Below are 20,432 nucleotides of genomic sequence, written 5' to 3'. Positions count from 1 at the left end.
CCTAAGAGGCGCATATACTGGGTGTAGCGCAAGCAGCGGCCCTTCTGAAGAGGAGAAGGAGGATGAGGATGTCGTCCACACGCCGAAGTGATGGACAGGCCCTCATGGCAACAGCATCCGGAGTCACCCCCCTAGAAAAGTGTACTCTGAGAGGGAACCAGGCAGCTCATTGTGAAAATCACTCTGAGGATGTTCATGCCCCGCGACTGCAGGGGGGAGAGGGCTGCTGCCACACACCTGGCCAGCACCAGTGGTGAAGGGAGAGGCCGAACGGGAGCAGTGAGCACCCTGGACTGATAATGGCGGCCCTGAGAGCAGGCTGCAGAAAATGCCTGGTGCTATGGGGACGTGAAAGTACGCGTCCTTCAAGAATAAGAGGTAAACCATTCCCCTGTAAAAGCCAGTACGCAGAACCACTGCATTACTGAGCATGTGGAACTTCGTGAACTTCAGGAACCTGTTGTCCCCTCAAGTTGAGTGATAGGGCGGAGTCCATCGTCTTTCTTTTCCATGAGAAAGTAAGTTGAGTAGAACCCCATGGTGACAGGGTTTTTTTCTGCCGGGTCGCGTATAATGGTCATTTGACCAGGCTGTAGGTTGGGGGTGTCGGAACTGAAATTTGTACCTGTGGGGTTAAGGTGGAATCACCTAAGGGCCTGTGGTGAAAACAGTCCAGTAGCTGAGCTGCTGCTGGAAAAAAGAAGCCGATAATCAGCCACTGAATCTCCCCTGAGCTAGCCACTGGCGGCGAGTCAAAACAGTGGGGGAGCTGGGCTGGTTCACGCCTGAAGAGGCACTGGCGGGAGCCGGCTGAGCCTGTGGGGCCATGCGAATGGTGGCACCCATGAAGTTATACCCGCCACTGCTGGCTGGGGAGCGGGAGCTCACCCCAAAGGTGTGTGAGGCAGCACCTTGGGGAACCACATTGGCCCCATTGTTGGTGAACTCGGTGGCTGAAGCCGCCACGGAGATTACATCTTCCTCCGGTTCGACCGTGGCAGCGGGGAAGCGGAAAAACCTGCGTCCACTGCACCGATCCCAGAACTGGACGGCTATGAAGAGGGTCTTCATCTAGTTTAACTCCTCAGTCAGCTGGTCCCCCCTGGAGGCCAGTTTAGACTCCTCGACCCTCTTCCCAGAGGGGGCGCCCACAGCCTCTGCAGCCGAGGTCGATTAGAGCTGTGCTGGTGGCAGTCGCTGGGCTGGGGTCAGCTGGTCCGGTTCCGGAACATGACCCAGCAGGTGTTCCTCAGCCAGTCTGGCAACCCGCACTGCCCTGGGCATGAAGCTGCAGTTCATGCACGGATCCTCCGACAGCCCCTCCCTCAGGTGTTCGAGGCCAAGGCACGGAGGGCACCTATCATGACCGTCCTCCGGCTGCAGGGAGGCCATACAGGTCGCACAGGAGTGGTCACCGAGCATGGTGCCAGTCGGCGGCTGTAGAGTGGGAGAAGCAACAGATGCTGGGAGAGGGAGCGAGAACACTGCCTTCACCAACAGGTGTCGCACGGCCGTAGTTAGGGTAAGTGGTTCTTCACACTAACTATGAGGCCAACGGCGTCCGCCTATGCTGGGAGCGGGAGCGAGAACACTGCCATCACCAGCAAAGGTCAGCTTGCTGCGCCAGTACAGACTGTCACCACCGAGCAGACACAGCTCGATGTGGCTGTTACTGACGGTAAGTAGTATACACCTGTGATGGGAGAGGGAGCGAGCACACTGCCTTCACCAACAGGTGTCGCACAGCCGAATACAGTTAGGATTAGTGGTTCTTCACACTAACTATGAGGGCACCAGCATCCGCCTATGCTGGGAGCGGGAGCGAGAACACTGCCTTCACCGGCAAAGGCCAGCTTGCTGCGCCAATACAGACTGTCGCCACCGAGCAGACGCAGCTCGAGATGTGGCTGTTACTGACGTTTAGTAGCATACACCTGTGATGGGAGAGGGAGCGAGCGCACTGCCTTCACCAACAGGTGTCGCACAGACAAATACAGTTAGCCTTAGTGGGCTCTTCACACTTCTGCTAACTGGAGGGCAACAGCACCTGCCTATGCTGGGAGTGGGAGCGAGAGCACTGCCTTCACCAGCAAAAGGTCGGCTTGCTGCGCCAAATACAACCATCCCGCCTAGCAACACAGCTCAAGATATGGCTGTTACTAGAGGTAGTAGTATACACCTGCGATGGGAAAGGGAGCGAACACACTGCCTTCACAAACAGGTATCCAATGCAGTTAGCCTTAGTGGAACACGTCTGCTTACTACAGGGGACTAGAATGAAGAGTACAGCAAACGGTGTATCATCATCATCAACACAGTAAAAACCCAAAGCAAAAGCAGTACTCACTGTACAGTTACTCCCAGATAACTGTAGTACAGCTGTCAGGAGAGGGAGCGAATACACTGGTTTCACTGACATATGTATAATGTACCGATTACACATACGCAAGGTCAAGCAAGCAGTGCTGACACTAGCGCCTGTAACTAAAATCACAAATGTCGGGAGAGAGAGCGCACACGCTGTCTTCACCGACACAGGAGAGTAAAAAAGAGAGACAGTACACACCGTACAGTTACTCATAGATACAGCAGAAGTACAAAGTTGGAAGAGGGAGCGAGTACGCTGGCTTCACAAACATACAACCACCACGAAAGGTGGGCCGGGTACAACCAGCTGTGTACCGATTACACAGCCTCTAGGTCAAGCTTCTACGGATATAGCAGAAATACAGATGTCAGGAGGGAGTGAGTACGCTGGCTTCACCGACATATGAAGCTACAACTGGAGGTGGGTCCTACGAGCAGCGGTGTAGCGATTATGCAGACGCTAGGTCAAGCGAGCAATGTTGACCGCCAGCGCAACAACCCAATGTCGGGAGAGAGAGCGGACACGCTGTCTTTACCAACACATCAAATGAAAAAACAAAGCGAGAAACGGTACACACTGTACAGTTACTCACGGATAACAGTAGTACAGATGTCAGGAGAGGGAGCGAGTACACTGGCTTCACTGACATGTATAATGTACAGATTATGCAGACACTAGATTAAGTAGCAGTGCTGACACTAGTGCCTGTAATTAAATCACAAATGTCGAAGAGAGAGCACACACGCTGTCTGCACCGACACATGACAGTAAAAAAGGAGAGAGGCAGTACACGTTGTACTGTTACTCATAGATACAGCATAAGTACGGGTGTCGGGGCTTCACCGACATACAACTACAACGAAAGGCGGGTACGACCAATTGTGTAGCGATTACACAGACTCTGTGTCTTAAAGCAATGCTGTCTTCATAACATGGAAAAGTACAGATAAAAAACGGTACAAGTTGTACAATTACTCACAGATATAGGAGTACAGATGCACTTTCTTCACCAACATATGACCGCAACAAAGCGGGTACTATCAGCTGTGTACCGATTATACAGACGCTAGGTCGAGCAGGCAATGCTAACCGCTAGCGCCCGTAATTAACACACGGAAATGTCGGGAGAGAGCGCACAACGCCTTCACCGACTAATTTTACAGAGAAGACATATTCTCAAAGGAGGCGAAAGACGCCTGGTATACTCAGCCAGTTGTAGCGTTGGCTGATCCAACTTCTATTACGGGGTGTTCACGGCGAACCGCGACGAACCTCCCGTCTCCGCTCGTCGCAGCCCTTGGAGGGCGAGCAGCTCGCAGCTCCGACAGATTGTCACAAGGCTACCAGCGACGGAGCGGCAATGGACGCTTTAATTCAGCTAGAGTTCGCTGACATGCGTCTACCTGCAAAGCGAGAAGATGAAAAGGAACAGATCCTCTGATGTCACCGGAAGATATAGGCTAGCCGGCGTCATCAGGGGTCATGGGTGACTTTGTTGGTATAAACACTCGACCTGCGCATGCGCAAGATGGAGACATCCAGTGCTAAAGCACCGCCTCTGGCGGTCAGTAAGGATGAAATAGAACTGAAGTTTGTTTGACTTTGTAAACTCCCACACCAAATCCCATAGATATAATCAACAATTTTATACCCTGGCACACAGGAGTTGTTGATCCACTGTTGTTATCACAAAGTTTAAATAATGTTGAATTGAGACTTTAGTGTTTGAGATCTTTTGAGATCCTTCATTCTGATTTGCCTTAGTGACAAAAACCTACCACACAAGACAGCAGTAGACCAGCAGCTCATGTGTCCCTGTGAGCTACAAACGCTGATATTCTCTATGGACTTTGGTGTAGCGAGTAAACAGTGTAGAAACTTCAGTTTCCTGTTAAAAAGGACCAACTTTAAGCAAGATAATTGGCAGATATGTTCTTAAGACACTGCAGATATAAGCAGGAAAAGATCTAATTATGTTTACTTTTGTTAAGAAGATAAAATATGTTATTATATTTGTTGTACCCCAGCTAGCATCCACAGGGGTCGTACCTATGTTCCCCGTTTTTCCCAAAAAAGGTCCTATGTTCCCTACTTTGTGGGGGGTTAGGGGTAGGGTTCTATGTTCCCCGGGTCCTTTTGGGTGAAAGCAGGGAACATAGGACCCTTTTTCTAAAAATAGGATAGATACGGTCCCCATCCACATACTAGCATCGGGATGCAGTGAGTTGCTGCCATGTGATAATCTAACCCTACATAAGGGGGTGGGTTGATTTTAATAAGTGTTAGTAGCTCTGAACACACAGTGGATGATCTGTGACTCATGTTGTGCAGCAGGTGGTGTTTTTACAACTCACCGGTTAAGAGCCTGGATGCTAACACCTGCTAAATATCATGTGGTAACGACACATTTTGACTTCCCCCACATTGTCAAGGAACTTTGCAATGCTCCATTAAACAGCTGAGCGGTGTACAATGTGCAGCACAGGATAGAGACGGCGAAAGAAATAGCAGCCCTTTTTGAGGAGGAGGAGGAGGAGGAGGACAGCTTCTGTTTTCTGGCTGTGATGTCCGGGGCTATTGGAGGATGCAGCGTTTCAATTGAGATGCAGCACACTGCAGAATTCCCCCAGTCTACTGTTGTCTCATCTCAGCTGTTTCTAATTAAGACCTACCTTATTATCCCTAATGTATTCAGGCATGAGTCCTCAGTCAGTTCTGTGCTGGATTCTCTATACTGCTGCAGGGGTAATTGTTCATAAAAAAAAAACCAAACACAAAGCATATGCTTGAAATTATTTTCCAATTCAAACACACGGGACAAAAGTTCAGATTTAATTTTAGCTAAACTAGTACAGAAAGAAAATGTTTGTCATCATTATATAAGTGCCGTTGCTTGCTGACTCATTTAGGCTAAAAATAATAAAAAAAGGAAGACACAAAGCAATGTGAAACATAACAGTGGTATAACTGTGATTCAATTATGTTAGATATTAAAATCAGCTAAAAGAAGGCCATCTAAGGGCTTTTTTAAGAAATTGAAATCGCAATATGAAGTAAAGCAATTAGCAAAACACAAAGGCAGCATTTCATTTTATGTATGATCTCTACAAATCACTGTTTGACAATTATATGTAATAAAGTATTTATTTATTGTTTGTTATATGTTACTGACCTGAGCAGACTTAATACCCCTTGTGGGCATTATAGTCTTTGTACATGGTCCAATTTATATAACATCATGACTCTAAATCCTAGTTGTTTAAAGGTTTGATCTACGGTTTTCTGGGTCATCATCTGTCTGTCTATTTTGACCTTGGCTGGATCATGTGACAAAGATTCTGGGGTGAATCAGATTCAGGACGTATAGCATTTTTGGGCCTTGAATAACATTTAAATGGCTATAGGACATTGTATTTTCATAATGTTATCACTTCCTTTTACATAGTAAGTGTTGGACTTTGTACGTGTTGATCAACTGGTTTCAACTGTAATGCAAATGCATGATTTAATTGGAATTTTGGTGGAAAAAAGAAGAGACGTTTGGCCATTTTTTTCCCCCAGTGACATTCACGCTTATGATCTCAGAGACCCTGGAATGGTGGAGACACAATTTACATTTTGAACATGATTGAAGTTGTTGGTTCTTTTTATATATAGAATATGTTTTGTATATGTATCTGTAGGGAAAGCAAAGGCGTTTTGGAACGTGTTGAGTCTGGTTTAACATTATTTACAACCACCGTGGCTGAAAAGCTACATACATCCACAGCAACCAGCTCAGCCCCCTTGTATTTGAACAGGTAAATTATAGTGTGGATCTGCATAATGATCCAGGTTTTTAAGAACTGTGGCGGTAGATGCTCTTGGACCACTTTCTCCTAACTTGCGAAATCACTGACTAAGTTATTCCGATGAAAAGAAATCACAGGGAACTCTGCAAACAACATCCTGTCGGTTCAGATAGTTATTATTAAAAAAGCACCAACCCACGGCTCACTGTGTCAGGTCTTTGAGGAGGCAGCTGTAATGCAAATCTTAAACAATGACAGATAATCCTTGATTAAGCCTCTGGCTATGAGGTGAACAAGATTTGATAGCACGGGAGTGTGAGATCATTTGCATTGATTATGTCACACTCCCGTTATAGAGAGCCAGTCCCTGAGAATTAACTTTGGTTCCGGAACCGTAATCATTTTCACCCGTCCTGCTGAAATGAAGGGGAAGAGTGATCGATATGACTTCGACTGATTCCATGTGGGAGTCGCTCCACTTCTTATCTCCTCCTCCAGCAGCATTGACAGATGACTTTAACAAGAAGGGCACTATCTGCCTTCACCAAGAATAGAACAGCTAAACTATGTGGCCTTGCTTGCATGGTTTTTTTTTTTCCCAGAAGTATTGATGGATATATCACAGTGCACTGCACACACATATGACTGGCGGTCTTTGAACTGAATATTAAAAGCTATCAGTGACTGTGACAACTCAAATGATTAAAAGGTGCGAGATAAAATCACACATGCGCCACAAAAACGACTATTTAGTCCGCCCCTTGTCATGCTCAGTCGGTCCATTGACAAAAGGAGAGAGGGACATAAAAGATCCACTCATTTTCAAAAATATCAAGCCTACATGTGAATGTGCATCGGGAGCTGGACATGTCTATGCATTGTACTCAGGTGACACACACACACACACTCCCATAGTGTTTTCAGAGTGTCACCTCTCTCTCTGCCCTATGTACAAGTGGAGCGTGAGCACTGAAGCCAAGGGGATAAGAGGGCAGGGACGAGACGAGTCAGGCTTACTGTGAATAAATATTCCTGAAATCTGGAAGCGGTGACGGTAATAAATCCACCGTGGCAGTCCGACAAACAAACTTTCCGTAGAGAGGCTGAAACAAAAGACAAGATGGGGAGGGGAAAAAAAATGTGTTGGATTGTTTTGGTTTGATGAGTAAAGGCTGCATTCCCCCCCCCCCCCCCCCCCCGTGTAGGATGAGCTGAGGACGTGTCTTCTGGCTTTAAAGCTTTAAAGAGAATGAAGAGAAGATGTGTGCGTTACCACGGGGCGATGGAGGCGAAAAATCCATCCATCCATTTTCTACCACTTTATCAAGGAGGAGTCTTACATTTTCCAGTACTATTTCATGTTATATGTTTTGTTTTTCTCGTGGGACTTTTGCAATATTTTTTTTGTGTATTTGTATTTTTGTATATCGTTTTTCTGCACTTGGTCGGAACAATGCTATGCTTGGGTTGTAAATACAGCGGGAACTATCGCCTATATTTATACGTGTTTTCGGTCTTAAATTTAATTCAAGATGGCATTAAAAAGGTCTTAAAAAGCATATATAAAACCTGCATAGACCCTGTTAGATGACATAGGGCGATAGGCGGGGGTCTAACCCCAGACAGTTCGCCAGTCCATCGCAGGGCCACATATAGAGACAAACAACCATTTACTCTCATACCTACGGTCAATTTAGAGTGTCTGAGTCACCTAATCTCCATATTGCATGATTTTGGACTGTGGGAGGAAGCCGGAGATAAATGGAGGACAGACAGAACAGCAGGAATTCATCTGTTTATTCATCCATTTACTCTCCTCGGTCTTAGCGAAAGCACCTGGATGGTGACAAAGTTTGTTTTCCTCAGGATTGATTAAGTGCAGTGCATAGGTTAACAAGATTCCACTGTGGGAAATGATGAAGGACACTTATTAATATCACAGCATGCACAGGCCTGGGGGGTGGGAAAGGGCACTCTTTGTTTTTTTTTTTCTTCCAAGCAGTCTGCCATCCTGCAGTGTCTGTGTTAGAGAGGCAGAGGAGGCTTATTTACCACACGTCCCTCAGGTTCTGTGACATTTCCATACAGAACAATGACCGAGAGGGAGAAAAAAAAAAAAAAACATTGCAGGAAATGCGGGGCTTTGCTGGGATCCATAATGTTGACTATGCTCTCGCAGCAGCAAAGGTAAAAGGGAGCAAGTAGTCGTTCATTCGTTGAGCTGTCACTTGATCTGATGAGGGAATGCGCTTTGACAGCAATGACATTGTCCACCTGGACAGGAGCGTTAAGACAATATTAAGTGCATCTAATCATTGTCGATGTATCATGTTGTGGCATTGTTTTTGTTTTAGCTTTTAGTGTAATGTGAAACCTATGGACCAAGATGTATTGTGGGACACTGATGACACACTATCGCATGGCTGATGCAAAACATGTCCTCAGGGACATGTGTGTGTGTGTATGTTTCTTCCCATTGACCTGATGGAATGGAAAACACACTCATAAATCATGTCTTGATGGAATGAAAACATCCCATTGGGTTAGATACTGCAGCCATTGGTCACATGAATGTTCTGACAATATCTGAAGGATTGTAAAACATTTACACAATCTGCCAAGTATACACTGTCACTACATAATACCAGTGTCTCCATTTGCAATGATGGATGCATAAAAAAGTACTTGGCTACATTCACATCCAACATTATCATTCCTTTTTTTCTTTTTTTTGAAGTTGTGCCTCTGGTCATCTGCCAAATGCAAATCCAATATATGCCCTCATCTTTTATCTCTACTTTGACCATCAATTATTAAATGGGTTTAAGTGTGCTGGACGCTTAAAATTGTGTTCCACCAGATAGTTCTTAATGTTTGACACATTTTCATAATAATAAGCTTGACTCACACGTACACTGTTACGGCCCCAACTTCAACATCTCTCATTCACGTTGCAGAACAACATTGAATTTTCCCAAATAAATTGGTCTCCACAATAGCTCATGTTTTTTATATCCGATCCACGTCCGAACACGGTCACAAAACCGCAAACTCCTTTTCTTCTATCCCATGAAAAACAAATTGTGACATTTTAAATTTAAATTAAATACTAATGCTTGAGTCAAATAAATATAGTGCAAATACTAATTGAATAATAATTAGGAATAGTTAACAAGTTAACCGCCGTTAACAACGTTAACTTTAGCACACGTTAACGCATACAGCGTTTCCATGACAACTGACTGGAAAAAGACACTCGTGATGTCATGTTTATGTGCCGCATCACCGGAGTCCAGGCACCATTTACCAGTTAGTTCCGTTAACTGCATTAGCTCCTTTAGCGCCGTTAGCACGCCTACAGTCAAACCGGAGCGGTCTGTTTATTAAACGAAAAGAGCAGCGCTGCAAATAACCAGCATACCTGTGTACTGCGTATGTGTGCCTCTGTTTTTATAGTTTAGCGTTACTTTAGAGACTCATTTTAACAATCCGGAGTCACGTAAACATGACGTCACGCGCGTCTTCATGGAAACGCGCCATGCATTGACGCCGCTAACGCATTAACTTTTTAAGAACTAATATTAATCCAAATCATAATCTATCATAAACTAAAACTGCTATGATATAATACATCAATTATTCATATGGCACCGGCATACTGAGAAGTGCCAGCGCAAGCCAATTAAATAAAGTTATGCAAATATCATATGGAATTAGATAAACAGAACAATTTTCACGGAGCAAGCAACACTTTTTAAGGAAGTCTTCACGGGTTTGGAGTCGATGTCCGTCTGGAACTCGCTCTCCGTCGACATCTGACAAAATAATTTTAATCTAACGTTTATAATCTGACAAAATATTGAGAATTATTTTGTCGGATATCGACGGGGAAAACTTGGGGAATGAGTTCCAGACGCACAGGGGACTCCAGTGAGCTGTCGCTCCAAAACTCGGTTGCCAAAATATTGACAAATCTAATTCCAGAATTTCTCAGGCGCGATCCAATCGAATCACATTTTTATGTTTAGCTCAAATGCTATACAACCTACAGAGCAGGACAAACGGCCTTGTTCTCCCTCTTACACTAGCAACATACATAGTTAGATATGACAGACACTGCTCTGCTAGCCTCCAATATTTCCCGCACCCAAGTGTCTAAATATTCGAAAATATGGGGCATGGCAGAAGATGCAACTGAATAAGAGTTCAAATGTTCGTTAGTTTGCAAAACAAACTCCTGTTCTGAAGCCTCAAGATTTGGGATTTGACCAGGGCCATGTCAGGTATTAAAAAAACTGGATACAAACTTGGACAACTCCAGCCGTCAATCACGCTGGCGTTCACTCATAAGTACCACACACTTGCGTTTGTGTACATATATAGCATAGTTTATGAATTTAGAGCCCTTTCAAAGTGCACTTCAGGAATAATTGAAAAGCACCGGTGCTCTGTGAAGCAGCCCTGAATTTACAATGTCACCTTCTCTTCATCACTCACTCATCACATGACAAACCGCTGCGCTACACGAGCACTCGTCTTTGCCCACGGGATGTGAGTGAAATGTGTTATTTTTTTGATTATTAGAAGAGTAGGACAAACAAACAACAGTCAGAACCAGCCCCATCTGGACTGGCAATCACTTTTTAAATGAAATTCTAACACGTTTTTTATTGTTGTACATCTTGGGGATGAGGCTAAGATTATATCATGATACTGTAGAGACAATCATGTGCTGGTAAATCAAACGGAAATAGAAGTGTTGCCCCACTCTGTCGTCATGTAGCTACATTATTGTTTTTTTAAAATCTAGCATAATCATGAACAATGAGACATGGCTCAGGTCGAGTAAACACACAAACACTTGGCAAAACCTCGTATGATTTAAGCCGGAGACCTTAACTATCCCACCTTGCTGTGCCGCGCAGTGATGAGATGATGACAATTTAATTACAAACTGATTCTCCCACCCATATAGATTAACTTTTAATTTTGCTAATTGGCCTCCCAAATGACATTTTATTTCCTTTTATTCTCCTGCAGAGGTAATTAGGTAGTAATGAGGACTGTTGCTTTTCCAACAGGCCACAACTGTGCTCTATGCTCGGGCTCGGGGAAACGTGTTGACGGCTGGACTGGCAAGTCGAGCCCACGGAATTTAGGCAGAAGTGGTGACATAACGAAGGAGAAAAAGAAGGTTGGGATGAGATAAATAATCACTGGGAGAGGAACGCGTTATCCACAGGGGCTCCTGCTAATTGCCTCGCTCAGGAGGTTGTGGGATGTATTAGTCGGCTACTGGATCTGGATCCAGCCCTGCCGCCTCGGGGGTGTTGCCATCTTGGCTCACCAGACGACAGCTCAGTTTGACATGGACTTTTTTTTTTTTTTTTTTTTCTTCTCTCTCTTCCAGCCGTTGCAGCTTGCCGTCCCTCGAGGTTTCCCTTCCCCATCAGAAGTGGCCTGGCTGTGATGGATTGGCATCCTGTGAGTGTCAAACTGCTTTATGGCTCTTTAATGAGGCGATCGAGCCGGGGAGGGAAGCTTCCGCTGCCACGATTGGTGCGGAATCGGAAATCAAATCAGGTGAAGTTTCATTATAGCTCCTCTTTTTTACGGTGGCCTCACCAGTCCCACTTGTGGCCACGTGTTTTATATAAGAGTGAAAATGTAGATGTTGCCATATTTCACATTTGCCTCCGGTCATGTGTGTGTGGATGGATTCCCATTGGAAATTGATTTTTTTTTTTTGTCTGAATTCAATTTGCGCGACCAAAAATTCACAAATCACAAACGTGACGCCGTCACATTCGGCTGTCATTCGCAGAAATGCCCGTAGTGTATGTCCATTTGTATTGCAAGCATTAATCACGAGGCAATGGCACGCACACGCAGGAAAGCAGATGTCTTCCCAGCTTCGGAATTGCATTATTTTTGGAATTACATCATTAGTGAAACGCCACACAACAGCCAGCAGATAGCTTCATTAAATAATAATGTTACACCTCACCACAATCTGCCGCCTTCAATGCATTCTTGCATTGACAGAACACATACAGTTTACACAAGCATACACCTGCACACACAAAGACTCAACAACAACAACAAACAAAAAAAAAAACAAGGAACTAAGTGAACCCTGTTGACAAAGAAATACTCCAATTATGCATAAAAGAAGACACAGAGGCAGGCAATTACTCCAACTGTGCCAGCTGTCACAACAGTAATATGTCTGTGCATATGCTGTATTCCATCAATCAACGGAGAGCCGGCACAGAACTGTAGTCTGGTGAAACTAATCTTCCTTGGCTAAATGAGTCACAACTTGAAGGCAAAAAATAGGTCTGTTTATAACAAAGCGATCCCCCCACACCGGCATTTACCGAGCGCACTTACCGACGACGAAGTTGAGCTGAGAGAGTGAGCCGGTGCCGCACTGTTTACGTCAACGATTGTAGATTTTGATGGTTTGATGATAATAATGTTGTTTTGCAGCGCTATATATATTCAAAGAAATGCTCTTAATTCATATGTTTATGTTAGAATTTCGTATATTTTCTTGATTCACCGCTGCATTAAAGGGACACTGTGTAGTATATATGGGTTTATATAACCCAAAATCCACTTTTTTATACATATGATGTGCTCCTGCATTGTCTAGTCGCTGTATAATAGTTTTTGTTTCATTTTCGTAGTGTTTCAAAAAGTCATGTAAAATAACATTGTCGCGGGCCGCTGTTGCATTTCCACTGTTAGCAGCGAGACGCCCATGTTTCTACTGGAGCCTGTAAGGACAAACCCGAGAGAACAAATCAAGCGTCACTTTACTTGTAGCGGAAGTCCCGCCTCCACTCTCTCCGCTTCGTTGAACCGGTTTGTTGTTGTAAATTTCAGCCTCTCCTCTAGATACAAGTCACTATAAACGACTTACTTCACCTTTAACTCTTACACACAAACCAGGAGCAGTTTGCAGCTAATTTGTGTGCCTGGGGAGCAACTGGGGACCAGGGGCTGCTCAGCAGTCAAGCTATCCTGGAATTCAACCTGCCACTTCCTTTGATAATAATAATAATGATGATGATGATGATGAAAACTGTGATTTATAAAGCACCTTTTATGAAACCCAAGGTCCATGTGCTCGTCAAATCAGAACAAAGACACGAACGATCAGGTGGCAAAAACCTGCTGGAACTAGTGTTCATTACTTGACCGTTACGCTATCATTTAGTGGTTACTCTGTGTATTAGCTTTGCTTGATCGTGTGAAGCTGGAACTTCTTTTCCACAATTTTTTTCCAAGTTTTGCATCATGTTTTACGATCTAACTTCTTGAACAAATAATATTTCTGTTCCCGTATCCAAAAGGGTCCCATATTAATGACTTAAGATGTTTTTTTTTTTTTTGAGTTCTCCTCGCTCGCTTGACATAATATAACGTATGGTCGTATAACTGTCAGGTGGCAACAAGCATTAATACAAGAGCGGTTCCGCCACCACTTCGTCTGCCAGTTGCGCCTGCAGTTACTTATCATTTGTCACATTTTCCCCACGCTGTGCATCTGTTGTTGAAAAATACGGTTCTAATATCTTGGTTTTGACAGTGTGACGAGAAACAACTCGGCGTAGCAGCCAATTAGATCGCGACTGTCTGAGGGGGAAGAAGTAAAACTTACATCGCAGCCGGTCACAGTGGAGCTAATTTGTAAGCATTTGATACACTTTTGTGTCGTTCATGAGAACACTTGACTTGTGTCTATACAAAGCACCGAGAGCAGTCAAATAATATATTGTATTGAAATAATACAGTGTTTCTGTCTGAAGAGTATCAGGACATTAGGAGTATAGAAGGGATGAGTTTTCTGTCCACCAAAATATCCAACATGGATTTGTTTTTCCATTCTCATGAAGCATTTTCTAAGCTTTGTATTCCCCGTTTTTTCCCGACACACTGCTGTTTCTTGGCATTGTGTCCATGTGTATTTCAAAAACACTCAAAACAGAACCTTAAAATGCATTTGACTTTCTGCAAAAACATGCTCGAGTCAGGATAAACACTGTTTTTTTTAATAACATTTTTAGCCTCGGATTCGATTTGTGTCAATATTTTCCTGAAGCAAGCAACATTTTTTTGAAGACATTTTATGAATTGAGCAAACTAAAAATCAACCACAAAATCAAAATACACCAATTGCAAATAAAATATCGATATAATCATTCCAAAATGTTTTTTGTTTTTTTTTAGAAAATGCACTTTCTGAGGGAGCAAAACGCTGAAGAGTCAGATCAAACACAACCCCGATTTTTGTGAACAAAAAGTATATTTTCTAACAAATAAAATGTTGTTTTGCTTCTTAAAAAGTGTTCCTCGCTTCGTGAAAAGTGTTGGTTGAAAATATTGACACAAATCTAATTCCACAGTTTTCCTGTGTGGCTCATTGAAAATCACTGTCAAATAATTTTTGTAAATCATGAATTTATCAATTGTCACATGTTATTTCCCCTTTGCACACAGTACATATACAGTAGACCTACAAATAAGACACCATTATTGTCCATTTTAATGGTTAAAATGGCATAAATGCATCACAAAGGAAGTTTTATCTCACATTTATCTCTTTAGGATTTGTTGTACAGGTTTTGGGTTCATCAATCCATTAAAGTTCTTATAGTTAATGTTTAATATTACCCTTCCAAAGCAGTATGGAAGAAAAGGGTATTTTTTTTTTTTTTTTGGTCGAACACAAACCTGTTTCCCAAGCTGCGTCAGAAAGATGAAGTCTGTTGAATCCAGCAGCCACCCTAAACATTGTTCCTTAACCACACCATGTCCAGGCAGCCCCGCCGAGGCTTATGTGCAGGATTGGCCGCTAATGTTTGACTCGTGAAAATTGAACCTCTGGAGATGTTTGTTTTCCTACACCACGCTTCACGAAAAAAAGTCAATAAAAGTCCATGCTCAGTACATAACTTAGGACACACTGCAGTATCCTGATCCATTTACAGCACATCCATACTGCATTGGACTGTGTAGCTCCTGATCTAATGCATGTCTGGGGATTAGCACCAAGGCTGGAAATAGATCCATTTGACTTCATATAGAACAGTCTTCAGAGTCAGTGTGCTGGATGCATGTCCAGAGATGTGAGCTCAATATATATATATGTTCAAATGTTGTTGTTTTTTTCGTATCGAAAGCGGAAACAGCTGCAGGATCAGGCTATTCTTGCAATGTATCACCGTTCTGTGGTGTATATTTCACCTGATGTTGGTCATGTAGTACATGAAGGCTCACACTTTTATGAAGTAATACTGTGTCCCACGTCCTTCAAAAATAACACACATAACAGACCTTATTGCTGTATAAATACTGATACTCTGAGCTTGACCCTCAGTACTATTAGAGCTTAGATAACTTCTCCAGGTTGTCCTCTCATCCCTTAATACACAATAAATCACGTAAATAAGGCCGCACACTTTACTGTGTAGGGGAACGCAGAGGAACGATCACTCCATGTGTGGAGATTTGATTATCAGCTGAGACGACCAAGGATGGAGTTTCAGGAGTCAGTTATGAGTTTAGTTGAAAAGCTTTATTGAAGGCACAAGGAGATGTTAACAGTTGGGCGTCCTCTGTTATTCTGCCTGTGAATCCCAGAGTTATCGTATATCTTTAGGTTTTGGAGAAAAGGGGGAGACGGTAGTGACGTATAGTCAAGATGTCTGGCGCCTTCATCTGCTGATACCTAGAGTCGACCTTGGGGAGAACTGAGATATTGGTCCTTTGTCCCAGATGGGTTATGTACAACAAAGATATAATGATTTAACCTTTATTTAACCAGATAAAAGACAGTGACAAAACAAAACATTGAAATATAAAAGTGTAACACAGAGGCCTTTGTGATTTGCCAGTGTCAGCTGAGTTGTTAGGTTTGTGCTGTGGCAAGTAAGTTGCTAATTTAAGAAGGCTGAATTATATATTTTTTTAGTTTTGGTGAATGTTACTAAGGAAAATGGCGGTTCTGTCTCAGCGAGAGGACGCGTTGGTCAATGACAGCCCATAATTCATACAAAGTATCATGGGGATGGGAATAAGGTGGCCACACATGCTCGTTTAATGATAATGAATTAGTTTTGCAGGATCCAGCGTCAACATTAACACGTAAATGTCATCGTGAATTTACAGTTCCCCAATAAAATGAATGGTTTGGCCCCATGACCCCTTCCCTGTGGAACATCGTTTTTACATGAAGGGCAAAGTCAAGACTCGCTAACATCAGCACCACAGTGACTCTGATCCACAGCCACAAAAAAAGCAGCAAAGCCAGTAGTAATGATGTAAGGAGGAAAGTTTGAAATGAATCATACATCCTTCAGCTTCGCCTGATGGAACAAATTCAATCTCCCCCAAAAGTGCAAGCACTGCCTCTCCAGCATGGGCACCCGTGCACTTAAACTCACCTTCAGCTAAACTTTTAAGCTTTTTGATTGCTTCTGTGCTTTAGATTCTAATCCCTCTGTGCGGCCACCAGAGACGGCCTGTTAGAGACAGCGGGCTGCATTAAAAAGGTCTGCGGGACAATGATCTATGACGGCGCCGTGTGCTGTAAAAGTCAGAACTGGTGGAGTAAAAATAAACAAATAGATGTCGCAACAGATGACACTAACTTTTTATTTTTTTTATGCATATTAAAGGCCCTGTAAAACATTTATATCGACATGACACTTTGGAAACAGGGATGAGGCTGGGTGTTGCTCTGGATATTGTTCTGTTGTTACCCTTTATTGTGGATCTCAAGTGAAAACTCTTCTCCCTTTCAATTTGCTTGGCCTACTTTTGCTTGTTATCATGTCATATTTGGTGAAGCTATTACTTATTAGTTTATAAATATTGGCTTTCTTGTTGATGAAATCTTAGGGGAATTAGTTGGTAGGGTATTAGTCCAATAATTAATCAAGAAAACAGCCTTTATACTTCAGTGTGAGTCGGAAAACCACTAGATCAACACAATTTGATCAATCAAATTACCTTTGCTTTACATTCAATAAAGCATTTTTTTTTCTTTTACAAAACATGAGATTTCTTGAGAAAATCAAGTGCAATTTCAACAATATTATGGGCAAATGTACCATTTACACACATGCACTACGACCTATAGATCACAGTGGATCTACAAAGGCACAAGGTATCTGGAAGTGAAAAAATATAGTATTTCACACTGCGTTTTTTATGTCGGTACAACAAATGCGCTCAGATGAGTTTGCTTGTTTACATAGGGTGCAAATCGGCAAAATGGACGCCTACATTCAAAATGGCCGACTTCCTGTTGAGTTGAGGCCATGGTTACTGTTGGCTTTTTTGTTCGTCATGGTCTAGAACATCTTCCCACCAAATTCTGGGAAATTCGGTGGAACTCAATTGTGCCTCTGTTTTCACCTTGGGAATTCAGGATGCCGATATTGCATACAAGCTACGCCTGACCTCCAGTCTAAGTTTCAAGAGGTTTTATGCACGTTAAACCTCTCAAAAATGGCCGCAAAGCCACAGATATAATAATCTGAAAATATAACAATAGGTTCCTCGCATGGATTTGTGCCAGGAGCCGTTTCGGCCGTACAGGTTCTGGCCCGTGAGCCTCACGTTTGACACCCCTGAACTAAATTGCATGGGTTTATTGGTTTAAACTTTCAATCTATTCACAGGTAATTTGGACGGATCGTTCAGTGACATGCTTTTCTGATAGAGCGGTTAAACATTCAATCTGATATTTTATGCAGGTTATATTCTGCCTTATTGGGATCGTTATATTCTCCATCTTGGACAATGGCTCTGCAGCGGCGCGTTATTACGGAGATGAGATGCCCCGCAACTTAGCTTCATTTACATCCAAATGTCATCTTTGATTAATCACCTCACTGAGAGCCCATCACGTTCATCTGCCAAGGCCCAGCACCGGCACACAGCAGTCAGTCACACACACACACAGAGCTGCATTACAGTATGGCTTACAGTGGGAAATTGGAAGGACGTCACCAAGAGTTTCATCAAACTAAATCACTCACTGCAAAGATATCAAGTAATCTGGCAGTCTAAATTAAATTAGTCAGAGTCGTGAAATGTCCTCCGGTTGATTGACATTTCCGTCAGATGTCATGTTTCCCCCCAAAAGAAAGAAATGTTTGATTATTTTCTTTTATCTTGAGTTATTCTCCCGATGCCTCTGGGAAAAGTGCCACGAGTGAGGACACTTTCATAGTTCAATATGTTTTATTAAATTAATTCCAGCTTCCGTAATGATTCCATTAAGCGAAAACGAATTGAATGCAACATTTCATTCCTTCGTCATTATTATTAGAAACAAAGTGATAAACTATAATAGAGAGGCATATGAGAGACGCAATCTGTCAATCATAGGTGGCCTGTTTCTAAATTAGCCTTATTGTGATTGCATTGTTATTGCCAATGATTGATAGGGCTTTATAATCACTTCATTATGCATTCTTTTTTTATATATAAAGCATGATTCTATATTGATAAAAGAAAAACACTTTGAATGTTTTTTGGTTTTTTTTCTGAAAAGATGTGATTTGAGTTACTTTTTTACAAATGAAGAGGATGGATTTTTTTTCACTCAGTTGCATGAAAATCAGACAAAGACGTCATAAAACGTATCGTTTTCAATTCATTTCCTGACCAATTTCATTACAACGGCTAATAGTGTAAGACTCTTTAAATTGAGCACTTACGCTGACATTGAGGTCAAGTTGCTCGGCTAAAACCGTTTCAAACAGCTCCATAGATTATGGTAATATACCACTCAATAAATTTAAATATACCGAGACACAAAACACTTAACACATGACACATTGTTTTTGTTATCCCTCCATTAGCCTTTAAATGTGGAGTAAGTGGGAATGAAAGGTTTTTACGTTGTTTTGTGACACAAATTAATGATAGCAGAGCATTAATTAATTCTACTTACACAAGAAAATAGAAATATTTTATGATTTTTTTTTTCTCACATGGTTTCTTTTTTTTTTGTGTCAAAATGTATACTTTTTCATTTTCTTTTTAAAATCTGACAACTTACCGAGCCATACATACCAATAAGAAAAAGGCTGCATCTTTTCTTCAAAACAGCAAAAGAGAAAATCCATATCCATCATTCCTTGCTACATAGAGCACAATAAAGAACAAACACTGACAGAAACATGCTGTTGTGTGACTCTGTATTCATGTCACACACCGTCCTCTTGCCAAAGCAAGTCCCAAAATACACCAAAATAAAACCCCCCGGAGGCCCAGATCAATCAAGCTCATCAAAGTCTCTGAATGTTTGACACATTCCCATCCAGTCCTGCTCGTCTGACAGTGTCCCCCGTCTCAGCCTCACAATGTCACGATGTTAAACACACGCTTAAACAATCTACAGGATACGCATCCACTTTTACAATGTGACGATGTTGTCACACTTCTCTATTAGCGTCTAATTAAGACTCGTCTGAAGCAGCTCAGGCAGGACGGTGGAAGTGGGTCAGCATGAGAAGCCTGCTCAGACTGCACGAGTGGATCGATGAAGCTGAAAGGGCTGAGATGGAGGTGCATTTATTTGAACTCCATACGTTGAACCAATTGACTCAAGTCATATTAAATGTATGTAAGTGTAATGAAAGTATGGATGTTTTAAGAATGCGACAAGACGTTAAGACATACTTCATCATGGCTACACTGGCTGAGACGACGCCCTTACAACACTTGCGTGATGCCCTATTGCTGTCTGGCACCAAACGTGTGGCCCGATTTTTCTAAACGATTATTGCAATTAGTTTAATAACATATCGTTAAAATCACCTGAACTGAGAAGTGAAGTATGTTCTGCTTTGTATTACCTTAATTGTTTAGTGCTGCGTATGTTCTGTGAAGTATGTTCTGTCGGTTTTGTATAACCTTAATTGTTTAGTGTTGAGTATGTTCTGTGAAGTATGTTCTGTCTATTTTGTATAACCTGAATTGTTTATTGTTGTTTATGTTCTGTGAAGTATGTTCTGTCTGCACTGTACTACACTGTCACTGTTAATGTTGTCTGCGCATCTCTCGCATCTCTCTCTCTCTCTCTTCCTCCCCCCCCCCTTTTCCCTTCCCCCGTCTGTCCACTCCCCGTCCCCCTGTCCGGTCCGGTTACCACGATCATAAAACAAATAAATAAGAATAAAAAACACTGCAGGCCAAGTATCAGAGACTTGCCCTGCGCACAGCAAATCTGCTTAACACCACAGGGC

General features: G+C 42.7%; 1 protein-coding gene across 1 annotated transcript in view; it reads left to right on the top strand.

The window, feature by feature from the left end:
• Positions 1-1,362: 1,362 nt before the first annotated feature.
• LOC310926171 (regulator of G-protein signaling 21-like) overlaps positions 1,363-20,432 on the top strand; it is a gene marked incomplete at both ends in the record, with an annotated part of 161,261 nt that continues 142,191 nt past the window's right edge. The window contains one exon of the mRNA XM_083888272.1: positions 1,363-1,439. Coding sequence (XP_083744398.1) covers positions 1,363-1,439 — 77 coding nt within the window. The remainder of the gene's footprint in view (positions 1,440-20,432) is intronic.

Source organism: Microchirus variegatus (genome assembly GCF_963457635.1).
Source record: "Microchirus variegatus genome assembly, chromosome: 4".
Lineage (NCBI taxonomy): Eukaryota > Metazoa > Chordata > Actinopteri > Pleuronectiformes > Soleidae > Microchirus > Microchirus variegatus.
Note: the sequence above shows the minus strand (reverse complement) of the source record. Positions and strands in the feature narration are given on the sequence as shown.